This window comes from Pseudopipra pipra, chromosome Z, assembly GCF_036250125.1.
Source record: "Pseudopipra pipra isolate bDixPip1 chromosome Z, bDixPip1.hap1, whole genome shotgun sequence".
Taxonomy (NCBI): Eukaryota; Metazoa; Chordata; class Aves; order Passeriformes; family Pipridae; genus Pseudopipra; species Pseudopipra pipra.
The window spans coordinates 31,330,323-31,352,810 of NC_087581.1; the positions used below are offsets into that span (position 1 = coordinate 31,330,323).

Here is a 22,488-nt window from a genome sequence, read left to right on the forward strand (position 1 = left end):
AAATTATGAGACTTTTCTTTTGCTCTGTTTACAGATTGAACAGCTACAAGTGTATCACTGACACCCTTCAAGAGTTAGTGAATCAGAGTAAAGCTGCTCCTCAGTCTCCCAGTGTACCCAAAAAGCCAGGTCCTCCAGTGCTGTCATCTGACCCCAACATGCTAAGCAATGAAGAAGCAGGGCACCATGTAAGAAACTCACAAAAAAGTCATGGCCGCACTCCAGAAAATAGTGTGATTTGAAGGGGTATAGAATTTATCGTTCTAATAAAATTATGGATTCATTCAAAGTGAAGATTTGCCATGAATTGGCTTCTATATCTAGACAATCTGTAGAAATGATGACACACAAATAACATGTACCGAAGTATTGTCGCATAGGAATTCAGTGCTTAATGTAATGTAACCACATGTGGAATAACAGCTTTGGCCTTTCTCTCCCTTAGTTCGAACAAATGCTAAAGCTGGCTCAGCGTTCAACAGATGAACTCTTCAGTATTGCACTTTACAACTGGTTGATACAAGCTGACTTGGCTGACAAACTGTTACAGGTGAGCTCATCTACACACAGCGAACTAGAAGAGTTAATTGTAACAATGTGAGTGCTTTAAAGAAACAAGGAAGAGCAAGAGTATAAATGTTCTCTTTATGATTTCTGCAGGTTACTGCTCCCTTCTTGGAACCTTACCTGGTGCGGATGACCAAGATTGACCAAAACAAAGTTCGCTATATGGATTTACTGTGGAGATACTTTGAGAAGAACAGGAATTTTAGTAATGCTGCCAGAGTCTTGGCTAAGTTGGCTGACCTGCATAGGTATGGATTATGTGCGATCTATTGCATATACTGAGGTAACTAGGTAAAAATCAAACAAAAATCAAGACCTTATGTGTAGGTATCTTAAGAAAAGGCCAAGGACAAGAAAATGCCAATGCCCAAAGAGGTTTTCTAAAAAAATTTAATAGAATATATTAGCTTTGAATCCAGACAGATATTGGAAAGAAATTGTGATGTTTATTTTATGTATTATACATGAGTTTGCAATGTATTTCGTGTTGTAAGTACCGTATGTTAAGTGGTCATTTCTTACACAGATTTTTTATAATGCAATAGTTTAACTGGAGCAATGAGTTAAGAAATACATTAGAACTGAGCCTGCAACAAAGGTGGGGTTACATGGATGGATCATATCCTGCACAATTTAGTAAAATCAGGAAAAGCCACATGCTAATTCCCAAAGTCAAGTTAAAATGTAACTAATCCTCAAATAATTATGTAAAGTACCCATCCTGTTTGAAATATTTGTTTTGCAGCACAGAAATTTCTCTTCAGCAGCGTCTTGAATACATTGCACGTGCCATTTTGAGTGCCAAAAGTTCCACGGCCATATCCTCTATAGCTGCAGATGGTGAATTCCTACATGAACTAGAAGAGAAAATGGAAGTAAGAAAAAAAATTAAGCTACACCATAAATGCATTATTTCACTTTGTCTCATTGGCACATGACATTTTTATTACCAGTTCTGATTTCTGTGCTGTCTTCCTGGTATGACAAAGTTATGCAGTTGATAGATAATAATGATATGATATGATAATAGATTCAATGGTGTAAGGCAGTAACATTTCTGCATTTAAATAAGTTAAATTTTATTCTGGGTGTATTCTTAAACTCTAATTAAATTCCTTCAGACTTGAAATACTGTATTTTCCGTTTTAAACAAGGTTGCAGGGATCCAGCTTCAAATACAAGAAACATTACAGCGTCAGTATTCCCATCATTCTTCAGTACAAGACGCAATCTCCCAACTTGATGCTGAGCTGATGGATATAACCAAGGTGATTGAAATTTCCCTGTGTTAAAATTCAGTTTATAAAATTTTGGGGGGAAAAAGTGTTTTACAAAGACTGATCCTATGCTGACTAGGAAAAGTCATAGACAGTTTAGCATTCCTGGTTTCAGAATGTCTGTTACCCTACACTGTCATTTTCTGTACTTTGATAGTCTTTCAGTCTTCAGTACCTTGGTTTCTTTTACATGTTCATCTTCTTTATTAAGTCTCTTTGTTGGTAAAATTGTTGAAAATTTAACAGTTTGAATTTTAACTTCATATAAAATTTGGGATTGTGTTTAAGAAGTGAAACTAAATGTAGCAAAAAAAATTAGTGATTGACAACAATTACTTAAGTTGCACTTCAGCTAATCGAATGTCTACCACACAAGGAACAGCTGACTTTTACCATTTCTTTTTTAACCTAAATGAAATATAAAGCCAGGTAATTTTTCTTTCAGCTTTATGGAGAATTTGCTGACCCTTTTAAGCTCTCGGAGTGCAAGCTTGCAATTATACATTGTGCAGGTCATTCTGACCCTATATTGGTCCAGACTCTCTGGCAAGAAATCATTGAAAAAGGTAGGTCTTAGTGGACTAGGAGTGGTACAAACTAGAACTATAGAAAAGTGGTACAGTTATAGCTTTTAAAACTGAGTATGCTGCTGCTGTTACGCTGTCGAAGTGAGATGCATCTTTTTTGGACTATTCTGTAATATATTTCTTTAGTGTAGGTAACTAGTAATTAATTAACATTATTACCTTTGGGTTTTGTGCCTAAAGGACAGAAAAGTGATATTTTTACATGTGTTCAAGTATGCTGTGCATAAGGCTTGAATAATCACATTGCAGATAACATTTCAAAAGTTTCATCCCATGATGCCATTATATGTGAACTTCAGAATATGTGTGAAATTCTGTCTGAAGATTTCACTGTTAAGAAATTGTAATAAAAATGTTAAGTGTAAATTAAATGTTAAAATGTAAATAAATTTATAATGACAAAAATTAAAAAAAAACTCAGAGAATTCTGCATGCATAATGTTGACAGGAGTGGAAGTGTACGGTTTCTGTCCATTTATAGAGGAACAGAGTAGTGGGCACAGCTCTGCAAGCTTGGCCACTCAGCTGTGACAATCTTTTACCATGAGTTAGTAATTCACTCTCTCTTCCTGTTTGGTTGTTTTGTGGTTTTTTCCCCCTTGGATTTTGGGCTTGAGTTTGCCGTTGTGCAAACAACATCAACAGGGTTTTGAAGGAAAAGCTATGTGGTAGTGAGTTTGTTGTGGGGTTTGGGGATGGGTTTTTGTTTGGTTGTGTTTTAAGTAGATTTGCATGGAACTTCAATGAAATGTAAACATCTGTGAATATACACTCGAAAAAGTTGTATTTTCACTTCCATGTGCTGATTTTGTATTGACAGTAGTATTTTCTGAAGTTCTCTCTGTTTTCTTTCCACTTTCAGAATTGAGTGATAGTGTGGCTCTGAGCCCTGCTGACAGAATGCAAGCACTTTGTCTGAAGTTGACACTGCTTGGAAAGATATATGCTGGCACACCTCGTTACTTTCCTCTAGGCAAGTTGTTTAGCCTGCATACTGAATAAGCATACATGTTACGTGAATGGGTTTCAGCTTTCTTTTTAGCCTTTTAACAAAGTTTTAAACTAAGAAATTGGTCTGTTTTAATCCTAAAAGAAACGGGAAGTAAGTGAAGTTTAGATGGCGGTAGCATTTTATATGGCTGTGCAGATCTCATTTTAGAAAGTAGTAAAGTTTGTTTCTATCAAAGTGTGACATTAAAGTGTGTATTTATGTATAAAATTAGGTTTTAGGCAACCACGTTTATCTGCTATCTCTTGAAATATCTGCTGCTGTCTGAAGGGGCAAATTCTGAAAACAGAATTCAGGAAATTTCTGGATCCTTTTTGGAGTTTCTGCTTTTGAGATCCTCACACGTTTTGACAACTTGGTATTATATAAAAACCTGGCAAATGTATTGTTCAGCACTCAATCTTCTTTTATAATACTAAACTACTGTGCAACAACATTCAGTATGAATATTTAGTGCTAAACAATACACTGTTAATTGTTATTGATACTAAAACCTGATAAAAGCTCTAGTAGTGTTGCTGGCTGTTCTAGCAAATGTAATGGTAGTATGTGTTTTGTGCTAAAAAAAAATTATTGAATTTTTTCTTGACAGCATAGTTGCGTGGCAAAGCTGTAACAAAATCCTTGGTGTAAGTAATCCCTGCCATGCCTCGCTGATAGCCTAATACCATCTTTGCAGGTAGTTAAGTTTTGTGTAGCCTTCCCTCGGTGTAGACTGAGGGAACCTGTTCCATGTGCTTCACAGGAGAAAGGTACCAACTGTGTGGAAGAAAGAAAAATTAACCTTGAATAAATTACTTTTAAATGCCTTTCTCTGAAAGACTCCCATTAACAAGTTGCAATCTAAATATTCCCTTTCTTTTTGTCCTCCAGATTTTTTAGTGCAGTTTCTAGAACAACAGGTCTGCTCTTTGAACTGGGATGTAGGTTTTGTAACATACACCATGCAAGAAATTGGAGTGCCATTGCAAAGGCTGCTTGAAGTATATGACCAACTGTTTAAAGCACGGGTAAGGAAAGTAGCACAAAAGAGAAATTCTGTTTTCAGTTGCTATCAAGGTCTGTCTTTAGTGGGAAACATAAAGTAAAGTAATGTGGAATATAGTCAAATATCATGTTCATAGTTTTGCTTTCTTTACTTAAAGACTGTTAAAGCTGCATTTTCCCCTCCCTGTTTGTTTTATTCATTTCAGTCCTAGAGCATGAGGAAATTTTTTAGTTCTTTTACTTCACCTAGAGCAGATTTAGGATGAAATAGAATTCTTACATTGCAGAAGGAATAGCATCTATTGAACATATTAATTTTGTTTTCTAATAATGATTAAAATTTGCTGTATTACTGCAGCTTGTCTGATCCATTGATGTAATAAACAAAGAGAATTGATTGGCTTCTTTTTACCCAGATTCCTAGAAATTCAGAACTTTTTATAATCTATTATGTTACAGACCGTTTAGTAATGGCAAACTGAGTTAAATTCATGTATATTTTAGTGCTTAAAATATTACTTTAATATAGATATAATGTAGATTAAGATAAATAGTTACCACAGCTGGCACTTTGTGTACACACCACACACTTTTTTTTTCTTGTGTCCTTACTATTTTTGTCCTTAATATTTTGGATTTTTTTTTTTTTAGGACCCATATTGGAATAGAATGAAAAAGCCTTTACACCTCTTAGAATGTATTCATGTATTACTGTCAGGATACGTACAGGATCCAAGCAGAGTAGCTATGAGGTAAGAAGGGCAACTATATCCTAATAAAAAGTGGAAGATATAAAATACTCTAAAATACTGCATTTCAACAATTCCCAAAGCTTTTCTTCTTTTCTTTTGGGGGAATTTAGTATTTTATTCCTAGCAGTGATTACTGGCACTGGCACTCTTCATTCAAAACCATTTGTTAGAAACTTTTAGGGTTCTCCATATAAACTGCTACAACAAAGTTAATTTTCTTCACTTCACTGAAGATCCATGAGGAATTGAGAGGATTATTTTGTAAATTTTTGGCAACATACTTCAAGGAGTATTATGGAAAAATTTGAGGCAATGTGGGAAAAGTGGGAGGAGAATTAGAGAAGGTCATTTTGTGACTAAAAAATGAACTTTTTCATGTTGAAATTCTAGAAGCTCTGAGTTATTCTGGAAAAGAGAAGACTCAACACTGGGATAGATCTTTCCAAATTGTTTTTAAGAGGTTGATGATGAAGCAGTCTCCAAGACTAAAATTCAGCTTAGTTCGCACCAGGCAAAAATGTGGGTGTAATGTTAAAAAAAGTTTCCAGTGAAAAAATAGCTAAGTACTTGAATAAGTTGCCTATATATCATCTCTAGCTTTGACAATTTTTGTTTGAATAGACGAACTTCGATTTGAGCTTCAGTCAGAGCTATCTTGTCTCAAAAATAATGAGCAGAACTAGGCAAAGTCTTCATAAATCTTCTAAACATAAATGTTTCTTATTGTTTTGAAAATATGCATGTAAATATCCCCTGTCCACATACAGTTTACCTCTACCTTTTCTCACTTGATCAGTCTTCTATGATTTGCCAATTTAAATACACTAATTTATTAGAATACCTAAACTGAGATTTAATTCTAATTTATTTAAATTGCTATCTAAATTAATAACTAATACATTGACTGTATTCATATCTAAAGTAGTATCTAAATATTAAATATTTTGTATTGCTAATAACTGTATTGTGTTTTATAGCTTATATTTAATATCCAATAAGAAGTAATGGTTCGTTTATTTTCCCATTATACTGTAGTCACAAGCATTAGATTTCAAAAATAATTTTTTCTAATAAATAGTTGAAAACTAAAAGTAGCTGACAGATGTCTTCTTGATGTGTTATTCCATTGAAACTGAAAGAATGCTCACTTTCTATTTCAAGTTAATTCTAATATACAGGATCAAAAAGGAGCTTGTTATTATTCTGTGTTTTCTTAACAGGCGGAGATTCACAAATGTTTGCTTGGATGCTGTCAGTTGCTACCTGGTTGAACTTCAGTCTATGAGCCCGACACTAATGGTTCAGACAACTGTTGGGAATTTTAAATCTCTACAGGCCAAGTTAGAACGACTTCCCTGATTGACTAGTGCAGTAACAGAATCGTTAGTGCAGGTAATGGAAACTGCACTGAATCTCTGAAAGAACAAATCTTCAGAAAGAAATCCTGAGGAAGTTGTTTCTCCTGCTGCAGTTTTCTATTATGTATTCATGCTATTCTAAAGGTATCTACAAATTGTAGAATGTAAATGTGACAAATGGAGTTTCTTTTACTACTACCATTTTTTTAATAAGAGAAAGCTTTTTTTTAATGTTGAAATAAAATTCATTGTTTGATCTTTGCCTTGGGGATAAGAATATTTAGAAAATGTTTTTATTTTACTTAAAGTAATGAGGAAAATCAGGATGCAAAATCTACTTGATAGCTGTTTTAGAATTATCAAAACAAGAAATGACAACTGCAGAATGATGATAAAAGTGTATGTAGATGAGTCAGGTTGTAAATGTGGTCATACAGAGGAGTAATGATGCAGTCATAACTACAATAACAAAGATAATCATTATTTCATAACTGTCACTTTAAATACAGCCTGCCTCTCTAAATAGAATGTTTGGGATGAAGCTGCAGAAATTGGCAATCTAATTTGTATTGTTAGTGAAAGAACTTTTAATATTGTTCATCAAATTATTTTCCCTATTCCATTCTAATAAAATGTTGTATCTGTTAAAATCAAAGATCTCATTAAATGACTTCTGTCTACTTTCCTTACATGCACACAAACACCAAATTGTGTATATTCCTAGACTCCCCTCACTTGACCTGCTGCCCATGCTCCTTTGGATGCAGACAAAGGAGCATGTTTGGCTTTCTGGGCTGTTAGCGCACATGGCTAGGTCATGTCCAGCCTCTCATCTACCACCACCCGCAAGTCCTTCTCTCCAGGGCTCTCAATCTGTTCATCCCTCAGCCTGTGCTTACACTGGAGGTTGCTCTGACCCGGGTGCAGCACCTTGCACTCAGCCTTGTTAAACCTTATGAGATTCTCATGGTCCCAGTTCTCAAGGTTGTCCAGGCCCTTCTTGATGGCATCCCATCCTTCAGGTGTGTCAACAGCACCACTCACCTCAAGATTTGCTGAGGGTGCACTCAATCCCTTTGTCCTTGTCATTGCTAAAGTACTAAATAACACTGGTCCCAACACAGACCCGTGAGGGTTGTCACTTCTCACTGGTGTCCTTTGGGACTCTGAGCCATTGACCACTACCCTCTGGGTGCAACATCCAACCATTTCTTACCCATCTCACAGCCCACCCATCAAATCCATCTTTCCAATTTAGAGAGAAGGCTGCTGTGGGGGACCATGTCAAAGGCTTTACAGAAGTCCAGATAAATGACATCTGTAGGCCTTTCCTTGTCCGCTGATGGCAGTCACTCCATCACAAAAGGTCACTGGGTTGGTGAAGCCGTGCTGGCTTTTCTGAATCACCTCCCTGTTCTCCATGTGCCTTAGCATAGCTTCTGGGAGGATCTTTTCTGTGATTATCCCAGGCACAGAGGTGAGGCTGACAAGTCAGTAGTTCCCAGAATCATCCTTCCTATGCTTTTTAAAGATGGGAACAATGTTTCCCTTTTTCCAGTGCCTGGGACTTCACCTAACGACCATGACCTTTCAAATATCATGAAGAGCGGCTTGGGAACTATAGCCCATTTCCTCAGGACTCTGTGATGCACCTCATGGGTTCACATACCTGTAGAAGCCTTTTCTAATATTCTTTGCATCCTTTGACAATGTTCAGTTCCAGCTTCTCCTTGGCCTTCCTCACTTCATTCCTACACAGCCGTACTTCATCTCTATGCTTTTCCCAGGTGCCCTGTCCTAGTTTCCAATGATTGTGCATTTGCTTCATTGCTTAGTCTTAGCACCAGTTCCCTACTCTGCCATGCTGATTTCTTGCCCAGCTTCTTGCTTTTGGGGACTGCTAGCTCTTGTGCCTTATGAAAGACAAAAAATCCATTAGCAGAGGATTGTTTTAATCCATTGACCACTGTGTTATGGGCTCAGCACACTTCCACTGCTCCACTCTGTTCCTCCTAGTGCCTCTAGAGGACATGTGACCCCCACCAAAGGGCCTTGAGTCCAGAAGAGAGGAATGAAAAGTGCTGGAGAATGTGGGCATCAATCCCTCTGCTCCTCACATGATAAATGAGTGCTCTACAGAGCCTTTTCTACAAGATCTAATTACTCTACTTAGAGTACATTTCTTTCACTCTGACCTAACAGATACATTCTGATGATTTTAAGCCAAAGAATACACTCAGGGAAGTAATCTATAAATTAAAATGCATTTTTTTTACCTCTTTAGATCAAAATAAATGTGAAATATTACTATTAGCTTTTTCCTTTGGCAGTGTTAAAATCTCCTTACGAAGTATTTACATAGAGGAAATCCTGTGTGTCCTGGGAAAAAGATTTGCATCTTTCCATGTAAAATATACTATCTTTAGAGATTAGAAGTTACTTTCTGCTAATAGCTTTGTTTCACAACAAGGGATATGGATTTACACTGGTCAAGTTAGTGCAGTTTGCTTCATACAAATGATGTCCACAGTCTTGCCTGATGTATTTGACTAAATTTTAATATTTATATGAAAGTATGTTGTTATTCTGTAATATATGTAAGCAGATTTCTATTTTCAGATCTGGAGAACTAACTGAAGAGTTGGGAACAGTCACAAGTCACAGACTGGAGGTTCAGCTTCTGGGTTTTTTTTTCTCTAGTTCATAGAATAAGGATGCCTCTGGCAACATTACAAGTTTACCAAAGTAAGAGTATTTTAAAGTGTATCACAAGTTACCTCTGATATTTTTCACATGACAGGAGGTAATTGCAGTGTAGACGTTACCTGTTTTCATAACACTTGCTCAGCTTTCAGGTGGAGAAAGGGTAGGTTCTGTTTCCCGTTTTAAATCTGGAGGGATGTGAAAAACTAAGATCAGAGGAGACAGGTGGGTTAATGTGGTAGATTAAATAAATAGTGACAATTAGAGGGAAGTAACTGACTAACATGAATGTGAACCAGTTGTCATTAACATTATGAACAAATGTATCATTACTTTTATTGGACTGTTTTCCTTCTGTGTCAGTATTATTAATTCTCAGTCAAGACTGTGATTAAGGAAAGGTAGGGGAAGGTAGAAACGAGGCAGTTTGAAAGAACAGCTGTTCTAAGGGAATCAAGCACATTTCTTCAAAGTGATGAAACACAGTGACTGCTCACAGAACTTGTATTTCACGTTGTCATGGTTTAACCTCAGCTGGCAAGTAAGTATCAGCCACTTTCTCACTCACACACCCCCCAGTCTTCTGAGGATCACAGAATGGTTTGTGTTGAAGGGACCTCAGAGGTCAAATAGTTCAACCCCCCTGCCATGGGCAGGGACAACTTCAACTAGACGAGGTTTCTCAAAACCCCATCCAATCTGACCTTGAATGTTTCCAGCAATGGGGCAGCCCCAACTCCTCTGGGTAACCTGTGCCAGTGCCTCTCCACCCTCAAAGCATTTCTTTGTAACATCTAATCTAAAATTTTTCTCTTTTTGTTTAAAACCGTTCTCCCTTGTCCTGTCACTATCCACCCTTGTAAACCCCCCCCCCCTTGTTTTTAAACCCCTGTTTATTACTGAAAGGCCACAATGAGGTCTCTCCAGAGCCTTCTCCAGGCTGGACAGCCGCAGTCTGTCTTCATAGGAGAGGTGCTCCAGCCACCTGATCATCGCTGCCCTGCTCTGCACCGGCTCTAACGGGTGTATGTCCTTCCTGTGTTGGGAATCCCAGAGCTGGACGCAATGCTACAGGTAGGGTCTCACCAGGGCAGATTAGAGGCGCAGAATCACCTATGTCGTCCTGGTGGCTGCGCTGCTTTGGATGGAGCTCGGGATACGGCTGGCTTTCTAGGCTGCGTGCGAGGCTCCCACCGAGCTTGCCAGGCCGGCGGGCCCAGAAGTGGAGGGGTAGCCGGCGGTTGTACGCGGAGGCTGGCTCGGGGAGGCAGAGGAAGATCCGCCCTTGTGCGGCGGGACCCTCCCACCTGGACCATCCCAGCGGGACCATCCCTCCGGAGCTACGCGGGCGGGGGCAGTGCTGGGGCGGCGCTGCGGCTGCGCCCTGCTCTGGCCCGGCCCCGGCGGTTGCGGCGGCGCGGGGGCAGCGGGGCAGAGCGCGGGCTGGGGCTGCGGCCGGGGCTGGAGCCGGAGTCGGAACCGGGGCCGCCAGGTCGGGGCTCTCCCAGCGCTGCGGCTCCGGCTATTGTGCCGAGTGAGCATCGCTTTGGGCCGCCGCTCCTCCCGCTGTTCGTTTCCCGAGGGAGGAGCTCGCACAAACAGAGCGGGTTCCCGAGGATGGCGCACGGAGGCGGTGGGGGCAGCTGGTGCCGCTCTCCCGGCCCCAGGCGCGGGTGAGCGGTCGGCCCTCCCAGGGGCGTCCCAGCCACTGGCATTCCTGATCCCCTGCCCTAGGAGGCTGCGAGGCGTTTTCCCCGTTTTCTGTGTTTTTAGAGTTCTCAGCAATGTACTCTGTCTTGCGGCTTCTCTCTCTCAACACCTGAACGACCGTGTAATAACCCGCACGGCTGAACAGCACATCGCCCGTAAGCGGCCACAGTGAAAATAGAGTTTGGGTAAGCATCATCTTTGTTTGTGTTCAGCGGGAAGCTGCTGTAGTCAAGAGTTTGCGCCTGGTTTCCTGCCTTCTGCTCCCACCCCAATATAACAGAAACTTCTGATCCTTTTTTTGTTTGCTTGTTTTTCCTTTCTTCAGATTCTTTAGGAATGTGTGAAAGAGCCACTATTTACCTTTTCTGTATAATGGTTACCTAGAGACTCAATAAGAATGGAGATTAAGCTCGATGTTCTCATCTCTACATCTATCAAGCAAAGAAAACCGTGGCCTCGCATCTCGTGGGTTGGACAGGTAAGTGTAATGAATTTCTATTTAAATAAAATTCTGCTAAGAGCAGGGTTTCTAATTATATAATACTTTGCACTTCCACTTACTTGAGGAGGGTTTAGGTAAAAAAAGCCTCAGGAAGTGATTTGAATGCATATTAAGAGTTATTAAAATAAATGGCTTGGGTTTTTATCCTATTGACATGAGCTTGGAGATTCAAGATTTCTCAGAGAAACAATGCAGAGCCTTTTTTTTTTGTTTTCCTTCACAAAAGACCTGTCACTTATATGAGATTGTTGTTTCGGTGGTTCTAGTTTTTCATAACTTTTTACAGAATGTTGTGGGAAACGTGAACAATTTCTTTTTCCCCATTGCATCCTGCATGTGTTGAAAGACGTGCTTTCTTAGACTTTTTCAATAAAACAAGAGTAATTTTTTTTCTCATCTGCTATTGGAATTTAAGTAGATAGTAATTTGAGGCCAATTCTTTTTTTTTTTTAATTGGAATCACTGACAAATATCTCACTAAATTAAACACTACAAGACAAGATAGATTGTGTCCAATTTTTATTATCTTTTTAGCACATAGAGTTACTTTGAAGAAGTTTTTAATAATGACTGTAAAATTAGCTTGGTAGTTTGAAACCTGTGAATCAAATTCATCTGTAGGTTGATGCTAGATATGATGTTGTACCGTAAAGCAGATATGCCAAAGAATGAAGTTAGTATGGTAATTGCAGCTCTTAACAAATTTTTTTTTATTATTATTTACTGTAACATTTTTTATACGTGCATTATTTTGCAGGCTTGTGTAGAAAATAACATTTTAAAAAATTAAATGCTCTTTTATTCTTTTAACAGGAAAAAGAGGCTATTTTTCTTCTAGATGGTAAACATATAAATGAAATTAATCTGGTATCAGGGAAGACAAGGAAGAAAATCCCTCAGCTGCAGTCATTGTTGAAAAATGTGGTTGTCTTAACAACATCAGGAAACGGTTAAGTATAATATCTCGTGTATTATAAGTTCATGCTATTTTATTTGTATTTGTAACAGTCTAGAAAGAATATCTTAAGGATTTACCAGTTTACTGTCAACTTTAGAACTGTGGCTAAGATGGAAGAGCAGTAATTTAAGTACTTCACAATAATATCCTTCAAAACTTCTCTTCCCCAATGAACACAGCTGCTTGGTTGGCAGGAATACTTACAACAGGAGAGCTCTTTCTTTGGAATAAAGATCGGGACTGTTTGAAAATTGTGCCAGCAATTGAAGAGTCCAGGAAAGTAGTGGCAGCAGCACAAGGTAGATTTTTTTCAATTAATCCTGTGAAAAATGGAATAGAAGGAAAGTTGTTTTCTTTTCCTTAAATCTTATTTCATGAGTAAAGCTATATTTTCCCATTGTTTTGCATGTGTATAATTTGTAAGCTAGCTCAACTTTGGCAAGTGTCTTTTTTGTCATTTGAATGCTACAAGTATTTGTGTTCAGTAATCCCCTTTAAGTAGTAATTAATTTTCAAAAGCTGTAAGTGTATTTTTTAATCGTTAGTTTTTAGCCGTTCAGTTCCTGACTAGGTTATTAATACTTCAGAGCAGATGTACATCTGATGTAAACAGTATATGGATAACTTGAAGCTTGTTCTGTAAGTGGGATTTTATGACAAATGCTAGCTGGAGAGAACAAAATAAAGGCACATATTTGCAAACTTAAGTATCAAATATTATCATGTATTGGAAATATCACTGATACCAGCTTGTAAAGTGAGGTATTGTACAAGCAATTCTGCTATTTCAGGGAAGATTAGTGGTGCAATTAGGAGCTAAAGGTAATACATAGTAGAGCACTTACACATTTATTGCTTCTTTTCATGAAAGATGGGTTTCAAGAAAGGCAATCTCAGGAAACATCTCTGATGATTGGGTCTGGTGGGAAAGATAATTCATAACGTGCATAAAAATGGACATCCCTTCTGTTGTAGCTGCCCAAGGTCTGCTATCACTGGTGAAGCTGGAAATGGAAGATACTTAAGGTGGCAGCTTGGATTTCTTGTGATAGACAAGAAATTTCCTTTCTCTATTGTTTTTCATTCTATGTCTAACAAAGGAACAGAAACTATCATAACACGTTGTTTTGTTTGTTGTTTTTTTGGTTTTGTTGGTTTTTTTTTTCCCCAGAGTGTTTAATGAGGTTGTACTTGTATGTATCTGGAGATGGCAGAAAGGCACTATTAACTACTCCTACAGCATGTGTCTTTTTGTGGGAGAGCACAGAACATGAAAATACATCCTCTTATAAAAACTCTTCTTCTGGGCGTTGGACGCAAATTTTACCTGATAAATCAGTCATGTTGCCTTCTACTGAAGAAAAAGAAGTTGGATTGCATGCTGCTTTCGTACAGAATGAGGTAAAAAATAAGCCTAAAGCAATCATTTAATTTCCTAATTAAATTAGAGCCAGAGAAGCTATACTGAATTTTGAGAGCAATGGCTGCCCGTTTAGTATTGTGTGTAAACTTAATAGTTCAGGTCATGTTACCTTTAATGACAACATAAGAACAGCCCTACTGGATCAGATCAGAGTTTATCTAGCCTTTTAATATTCTTGCCAGCCCTTACATTTCTGAATGACAACATTATGTTATTTAATCTGAATTGTAGTAGCTATTGATTTAATTGTATAGATAATTAAAGAGAAACTTGTGTGTAATGAGCTTTTTGTGTTCGTTTTAATTGTGTCCTTTTTTTCCCACAGATACTGGGTGATTGCTGTTTATGCACTTTCATATTTTACTCTGGAGAGTGTTTGGTGCTCACATTTTTGGTTCTTCGATGGCACGAAAATACCTTTAAACATGTTAGGTAAGTTCAAAGATATCTGGAGTTACAATAGCTTCAGGAGCATTTTCATTATTATTTAGAGCTGGGACTCAGAACTGCGATTGAACACAGTTATATCCAATTATCCTGTGGTTACAAGTTCTTACTTATGTTTACATATGTAAGTTCACAGCATACCCTCTGTCAGTTCAAAGCCCTTCTCCCCGTCCTATTGCTACATGATCCTTGTAAAATGTAATTAATGTAACAGCATTTACTTACATATTCCATATTTCATTATTAGCTTACATCTAAATAAAACTGAGTGTATTTTTCATTCTGTGTGGGTGGCTGTGCATACATACACATCTGTGCACACGTTTTACTGTCAGAGTTTTTTGCATCATGCTAATAGAATGTCTTTTTCTTGTTTTTTTTCCTCTTATTGCTTATGTATCTTATATTTTCTTCTATTTCTTATACTGTGCAGCCATGAATGCCCTGAATACATCTTCCTCTTCTTTATTATGCAGATTTGTGTATTTTATTTGTTTTCTGTTCCCCTTTTCATCTCTTTTGCTTGGCTGTGAAAGTGTGGGTGTGTTTTTCTCTGGGTTGGGACCATGTATTGAAATAATTATACAACCACGTAAAAATGCAATTGAGCGATTATCTTGAGCATAGATTCCTCTTCCTAAATGAGATACACGAATCTATAAGTTTAAATGGAAATGTCCTCTGCAGGTGTCATTTGAAAAACTTGCTAAAATTTTGCCCTAAATGTGACGTGGTACTTTGATACTGACTTAGTAACGATGTCCTCCTTGATCTAATGTCCACTAAGTTCATCAGTAACATGATAATGTCTTTCAGGTAATATAGAAAATGAAATAGAGCATAACATACTCAGTATAGAAATGTGTATATATATGTAGCAACTGCAGCCTGAAGTCATGACCACATCCAGTAATGGGGCACCAACAACTTCTTCTTTCAGAGCAGCATACTGTTGATTTTCAAGTTCTGAGTATTCTTGTGGATAGTGTTACAAGGTCTGAGAAAGCTGTTCCTGGTTAGAATGCAACTGCCTTAATTATGTCATGCATCTATATCTATTTGAATGTATAGGTATATATCTATACATATAGCCCAAATTCCTATCCCATAAAAATAATTCTCAATGCTAGGGCATAATGTTTAAACTCGTGTAAATACAAAATATTTTTTCATTTGTAAGGCGTTTGAAGAAAAAAAAGTTGGGTTTTTTTTTTGTTGTTTGTGCTTTATATAGTCTTGTCTTGCATGTTTTTTTACCATAATGAGTCATCCCATTCAGCATAACCGAGTAACCACTTGGTTTTGTTGTCTTTTTGTCGGTATCCAGTTCTTTGCCATACCAGATCCAGTGGGTACAGCAGACTTGTTCCCTTGTTAACTTGGTTCCTCAGTGTGTGTCTGTAAAGTCAAGAGGAGCTTTGCTATGTGCGTTTGCAAGAGATGGACTTCTGTTTGCAGTAGCTGTTAATCAAGCTGATCCAAAGGTATGGGTGATAGTGCATCATTTAAGCTAATACTGCAGTTTAAATAAAGTGGTAGCAGAATTTAAAAACACAGTTTTAGGATGATTTGTCAGCATTCATGGAGATAGATGGGATTATATTCTCATTGATATCCATAGCTAAAATATTCTACTACAGCTTGTAATGTTTTGAATGTGGTGTTCAGTTAGAAGTCCATGTAAGCTCCTCTGTCATTTCTAAGCTTCAATAATAAAGAAATTAATTTCAGTTACTGCATTATATCTGCAAAGCCTCAGTCAAGCTCAGTCAAGCCTCAGCCTAATACGTATTGGAGGTGATGTTCCCACTTCATAATGTTATTCCTTCTAACAACTCAGGTTAAATCTTAATGTACTCTTTAGTGCTAATGATGACAGAGAGTATCGACCACCTTATTTGGTGTACTAGATTGGAATGATGCAGTCTTTCAAAGCTCCAGCTGTTAATTACTAATAGGGCTACAGAAGAGTGATCTTTTGTTGAGTGTTTCAGAAAAAGTTATTTTAATGAGAATATCAAATTATCTATTGAGTATATTATAGTTCTTAATTATATTTCAAATGTAGAATTAGGTATAGAATTTAATAAATACTGTAACAGTAATAAATACTGGAGTGCAATGTCACTTTTGTGTGTAATAACATTTCCATTACATCAAATAGGCTTTTATTTAGTAGTAGACTTTGGTTTTTTTGCAATAGTGACATTTTGATACAAACATTTATGTATGTCTTTTCATTTATTTTTTCTTTCTAGGCCACTCAGGTTTTGTTTTTAAACACACTGAATTTTGTTACAGTTTCGGGTAGCCTTAAAGGTTGTAGTAGCAAGAGTAACACAGTCCCATCCAAGTTAATCAGGTCAGTATTCGATGCTCTTTCTGCTGTCGCTGTAAATTTTTTTAGTTTTGTGTTGTAGTTTGTTAGTTTGTTTTATAAATATTATAACTTTCTGATGCAGAAATGTGTCGGAGAAAAAAAATATTTTTTTTACCTGTCTAATTTAGATCTTACTGGGTTGGTGATATGAGTTGGACTCCTGATAGCCTTTTCTTGGCTTGCATGTTAAAACGCGGATCTTTGATTTTATTGACGTGCATGGGTGAATTGCTGACCTTAATTGCATCTGGCTGCTCTGTAGAATTTGGACCAGCACAGTTTATTCCATTTCATCCACTAATAACATACAGGTAAAAGGGTTTGAATGTTTATATGTTTCTGTCTTATGGTCTTACCTTACTTTCTATCATATTTATTATAATTTTACATAAAAGTAATCTTTCAAATTCACTCTCTTGCTTGTCTTCTCAGTATCTGTTTCTCATTCATAGTTCTCTTTCTTGTAATGGGTTTGTCGTGATGAAAGTTGACGTTGTGACAATGTAAGTATACATCCTGTGATTCGCTTTTCAAAATGTATTGGTATTAGTAATTAAAAATAGCATGTTTTTGTGATGTAAGAAGAAATTAAATTTACAGAAGTACTAGAAGGGCAAATTTATTTTAATCTGGTGCAATTTCCCTGCTAAGTATTTACTTTTACCTATAGAACTTGATATAAAGTTGCCATATCAGACATTGTAAATAACATATTTACATGGACAAAAGCTAGTTAGTTTTTAAAATGTTCTTTTGGGGTTCTTCAGATCTAAATTTTGAAATCACGCTGCTGGGTGCATAAGGGAATAGAAGGATCTCTGATAACACTCTTCAGCATTAACTGAAAGTTACAAAAAGTAATGTAGCCCCAATAATTAGAGGAAACAAAGTAGAATCTAAAGTTAGATTTTTTTTTAAATGCCATCAATTTTGGTTGACTTAAGCCAGATAGTATGTGAATGTAACATCTCATAAAGAGGTTCAAAACATTATGATACCTTCTTACATTACTTGGTTGAAAAGTCAGATAATAAAATGTATTAAAATACATGAATTATCTTTATCTATTGAATATATGCAGCTACTTTTTTTTCAAATAAACACAAACAATAATTTTATACTTGGCAATAATATGTTATGAGGCTAATATTAACACAGCTTTCTGGAACTCATTAAGGAGGGATTTCTCTGTAAGAAAAGACTAAGACCTCTTTTGAAAGTGAAGACTTGTGTGCTTGTATATTTTTCTTTTGAATATCTGAACTGATACTGAAATCCTAAGATTAATATCTTGAAGGATTTTTTGTTTTTTATGTGTGACTTTCTTAGAAGTGACTTCAACTTTCATTTTCAAGCATTTGTCATACCTAGTAAGAGGTGAATAACAATACATAATATAGAAATTTAAAGTCAAATCATGAAAAAATACAATTCTTAAAATAATATATGGATACCAAAAGCTGTTTTTATTTTTATTTAAATTAGAAAAAGTTGCTACTGCAACAAAATATTGACATTTTATGAGCATAAATATTGTGTCCATAATGCTCACCCAAAAATTTAGACACTTCCTTAGGATTCTGAGAGGAGTTATTGGGATAGTGGAATACATGGTATTAGATGTTCTTAAGTTATTTCTTCTCTCTTCTGTTCATGGTTATTACATATGAGAATTACCTCCTAATTTTTGATGTATCTTTGTTTTAGACAGCAGCACTCATTTTGTCAAGACTCTGGCCAGTCTCCTGCTTCTTCAGATTCTGAACGCGACCTTATGAGACAGAGATTCTCTGTTGCTTCACATTCGAGATTACCCTACCTCATTGTCTCTGACGGATACATGATAACAGTGCTTAGATTTCCTAACAACTTTTCACCATCAGGATTTATAAAATCCCTTTTGCTTGATTCAACCCAACAGCTTGAAAATATCCGTCAGAATTTGCAGAACTTCAAGGTAGAGTTATGAATCAGTAAGCTCTAAGTAAAAAGCTTTATCTGTATGAAAATGTGTGAATTCTAAACCAAGTACCTCAGTTGAGTTTACTGCGATATTTGCTTAAATTTATTTGAATTATAAAGTTGTTTTGAGAATAGTGTTGGTCTGCAAAACAATGAATACACAGTTTTCCTGAAATTTTGTTCCCTTCATGTCTGGATGATATTTCAGTAAAATGTAGTGAAGGGAACAGTCTTGATTGTCCTATGTTACTTTTTCCTGGAACTGCAAGAGAAATAGGGATTTCTGCTTCTATAGAGTTGGTTCAGAGCATTGACAGGCATTATGCTACTCTTACCTACTCATCCTTTCAGAATGATGCAAAAAGGATTCTGTAATACCTATATCTTAGGTTGCTGCTGTTTTGGAGCAGTCAGCAGCAGTCCCAGTGATGCAGTGTGTATGCATCCTGGCAATTAAAGCTTGCTTAAAAGCATTTTTTGTTCATTTCTCTGTGACTTCTAAATTGAGCTAAGTTTGGGAGAAAGGAAACCATTGAAAGAAAAGGTCCTGCAGCTGTTGGCAACCATATAAGATATAATAGATATTTAGTTCAGAATTTTTGTGTTTGCTGATGGAATACAGCTTCTCTTCCAGTTCAGTTTCTAGTTTGAATTTTTGAAGAAGTGAGTTATCATGGTATTCATGCATAAGCTAGAATAGTGAGCAAGGATTTGGGCATTTAAAGAAATATGTTACTAGTAAGAATGCAAGAAAACCTTACAACAAGCTTTTAGGGCCTCTTAGGGATGAAGCAAGCAAATTCTTTCAGTATGAAACAAACTAAAGTTGTCTGGTGCTGAGAGAATTCTGCTTTCCTGAAGCATGGTCAAATGACAGCTTGTTTCTGTGCAATAGATACTTGCAGACCTGTTCTCCCTTTCTGTCTGGGACTTCTGAACTGAAGTTTTTAACAGAAGTAACTAACTTCTTTGACTTATTAAGTGTCTGTCTTGCTCAAGACTGATAATATGTTTTCTGTTATTTTTATTTCTTTCAGTCTAAAGGGAGATCTCAGGGTTTAAGATCACTGTTGTCTTTAAAAGCTAGCCTTTTAAAACAAGTTCAAAACCAAAGTTCCATCTTTTCTGCCCTTCCAAAGTTCCTGGAGAAAGACACAACAGAAATGAGCGAGAAAACTGTGGATTTACTGGTACTTAATAGCATTTTTCCACTTGTAATTGTGAAATTATTTAATTTTAAGGTATTCTAATTAGAAAGAACGGTGGTTTTTTAAAAATATAGATATATTTGCTCTTATTATATATATTTAAAGTAATTCATTGTTGATTAAATTTTCATTTTCTGTATAGATGTGAGGAATACGATTATTTTTTTTCAACTGATTCTTCTTCAAATGTTTCTATTTTCAAATGTTTTATTTCTTTCAGCAGTGCATTAACTTTTTGAAGAATATGTGATAGTCTACATGTACCTCAGTTTATTGTATTTTAATAGAATCGTAGAATGTTTTCAGTTGTTAAGGGACCTTAAAGATCATGTAGTTCCAACAGGAACATGGGCCACCTTCCCCTAGATCAAGTTGCCCAGAGCCCCATCCAGCCTGGCCTTGGGCACTTCCAAGGATGAGGCATCCACAGCTTCTCTGGACAAGTTCTTCCAGTGCCTCACCACCCTCAGAGTAAAGAATTTTTGCCTACCGTCTGATCTCAACCTGCCCTCTTTTAGTTTAAAGCCACTCCTTCTTGTCCTCTTGCTTTACATGCCCATGTAAAAAGTCCCTCTCCATCTTTCTTGTTTTAGGTACTGGAGGTTACTATTAGCTTCACTTCATAATAAAATGTAACATTACACTGTTGGATATACTGGAGCTGTAGAGTATATTAATAAGAACAGTGTTATCCTTAGTAAATAAGATAGTTATAGTTATCCCCAGTTTCAGAGGGTTGTTTCATCAATTCCAAAATTTGTGTGAGTCTTTTGGAATAGTGGCCCTCTGATCGTAGTTATTGTGCAACCTTTCCCAACTCCATTTCTGCATTTCATGTTTTTGTGTTTTAGTTTGTTCTCTGAAGCTTTAGGGCTTTTGTTGAATGGCTTTTATATCTTACAGGTATCTGGAAAAACTCTTTCTCATATTCTGAGCTTAGTGAAAGACATGGTTTCACTTTCTAGTATAAAATCTACTGCTCTCTTGGCAGTGTAATTTTTTTGGTGTTGTTGTTAGGTAATTTAATTTCTGTCTGCCCAACTATTGCAAGTAATCACATTTAATTTGAGATCAAGATGAAACTGCTGTGAATTGAACTTACTAACATTTAAGCAAGTTAATTAAGCATAAAGATTTCATTTGAAAGCCTGACCAAATGGTTATTCCTTGCAGACTGCCCTCTCTCAATAAACTTGACTTATACTGGAGTTTTCTTTCTGTCCGATTTAGGATTATGAAGAAGAATCAGATGATGAAAAGCAGTTTTACAGTAGCTCTCCCAGCTTTCATAACCAGAGAATCCTTTCAGTTGTTGGTAAAGCTGATCAAGGCCACTTAGAATTTGCGTCAATGTTTGATACTATGCATGCAGATGATATCGAAGAGAAAGATAAATCATCGTTGAAACTATATTCCATTCAGAAAAACCTCCTTACTGCCTGGCAGATAGGGATTTCAAAAAATATGGAAGAGAAGGATACGTTGCTGAATTACACAGTGAACTGCATTATCCATTTTTTCAGCATTGTTCAGTTTGTGAAATGTTCTTTGCTAAACCAGGATGCATCTTTAAACAAGTCTGTGAAGAATACTCAGTGGATGCATTGTGTCCTAAAGTATTTTCAGCAGTGTTTGACTGCCTTGTACTGGCATTCAAGAGCCAGTCTAACTGGACATGTGGCAAAACTGACATTAGAAACTTTAAAACTGCTGCTTATACAGCAACAAGATCAGTTGTTCTCAAAAAACCTTTTGGCATGCTTCTGTCTTTTAAAAATGGTTTCTCACACTCTCAGTAGTGTGTGTGTACTACAGTATGAGAATTTTTTTGCATCTTCTAATGGTAATGTTCTTGTGGAACTGGACTCCCTTACTGTGCCTGTTTTCTTAGTTCTTGATGACAATACTACTCAGCAATTCAGCTCGCTGAAATCTCTGCTTAGAGAGCCTCCTCGAGTAAACCATGATGCAAAAACAGAAAGAAGGTATGAAAAATCTTTGCATGGGGAAATAAAAATATGCAGGACAACAAGGAGACCTGGCTCACCCAGCATGGGTTTGTGAAAGGCAGATCCTTCCTGACCACCATGATCTCCTTTTATGACCAGGAGTTCTAATGGTTGAATTCAGTGATCTTAAGGGTGTTTTCCAACCTAAATGATTCTATATGTTGGAACTAAATTTTATTAGTTATACACTGTGATTGCAACATCCCTTTGTTTTTTTCTGCCTTTTACTCAATGGAAAGGCATGATAATCTGTTAAAGCACACAGATTAAGCCTCAGACCTATAGGTGAATATAGTTAAGTTGTGGTGACTAAACTAATTACTGCAAATTAATTCAGAGATAATTGATGGGTTGGCAGCTCACACCAGGTCTGGTAGTGCAGCATCAATCCAGGTATTGTAACTTTGGATGCTTTAACTGCCTCTTGTACTTTCACTCCTTCCCATTTGCGAATTCTATGGAGCAAGAGCCTGCTTATATGTGATATATCAACAATGTCAATTTAGTCAGCAAAGTTTGTATTGATTATGGATGTGGTGCCTCAGAGCAACAGGAAAAAGCCCAGTCTGTGGAAGCTTACTAAACTATGAGAGTTACTTTTTCTTTGAAGATATACACATAAACTTGGAAGACACTTAAACTGAAGTGT

General features: G+C 36.8%; 2 protein-coding genes across 10 annotated transcripts in view; both read left to right on the top strand.

Annotated features, from left to right (window-relative positions):
* The window catches only part of NUP155 (nucleoporin 155), a 30,495-nt gene extending 23,303 nt beyond the window's left edge, over positions 1-7,192 (top strand). For both annotated transcript variants that reach the window (XM_064643018.1, XM_064643019.1), the window contains 10 exons: positions 35-188; positions 446-550; positions 661-815; positions 1,313-1,442; positions 1,722-1,835; positions 2,290-2,410; positions 3,294-3,404; positions 4,314-4,450; positions 5,079-5,179; positions 6,400-7,192. In XM_064643018.1, the coding sequence (XP_064499088.1) occupies positions 35-188; positions 446-550; positions 661-815; positions 1,313-1,442; positions 1,722-1,835; positions 2,290-2,410; positions 3,294-3,404; positions 4,314-4,450; positions 5,079-5,179; positions 6,400-6,538 (1,267 nt within the window). In that variant the 3' untranslated portion in view covers positions 6,539-7,192. The remainder of the gene's footprint in view (positions 1-34; positions 189-445; positions 551-660; positions 816-1,312; positions 1,443-1,721; positions 1,836-2,289; positions 2,411-3,293; positions 3,405-4,313; positions 4,451-5,078; positions 5,180-6,399) is intronic.
* A 3,547-nt stretch (positions 7,193-10,739) lies between these two features.
* The window catches only part of CPLANE1 (ciliogenesis and planar polarity effector complex subunit 1), a 56,208-nt gene continuing 44,459 nt past the window's right edge, over positions 10,740-22,488 (top strand). For 4 of the 8 annotated variants that reach the window (XM_064643001.1, XM_064643004.1, XM_064643009.1 and 1 more), the window contains exons 1-13: positions 10,741-11,135; positions 11,276-11,428; positions 12,266-12,401; positions 12,590-12,709; positions 13,582-13,811; positions 14,159-14,265; positions 15,608-15,764; positions 16,539-16,642; positions 16,789-16,971; positions 17,113-17,163; positions 18,368-18,617; positions 19,660-19,812; positions 21,061-21,815. In XM_064643001.1, coding sequence (XP_064499071.1) covers positions 11,348-11,428; positions 12,266-12,401; positions 12,590-12,709; positions 13,582-13,811; positions 14,159-14,265; positions 15,608-15,764; positions 16,539-16,642; positions 16,789-16,971; positions 17,113-17,163; positions 18,368-18,617; positions 19,660-19,812; positions 21,061-21,815 — 2,327 coding nt within the window. In that variant the 5' untranslated portion in view covers positions 10,741-11,135; positions 11,276-11,347. Of the gene's footprint in view, positions 11,136-11,275; positions 11,429-12,265; positions 12,402-12,589; positions 12,710-13,581; positions 13,812-14,158; positions 14,266-15,607; positions 15,765-16,538; positions 16,643-16,788; positions 16,972-17,112; positions 17,164-18,367; positions 18,618-19,659; positions 19,813-21,060; positions 21,816-22,488 lie in introns of all 8 variants that reach the window. The other 4 variants (XM_064643008.1, XM_064643007.1, XM_064643005.1 and 1 more) reach the window with 4 other exon arrangements.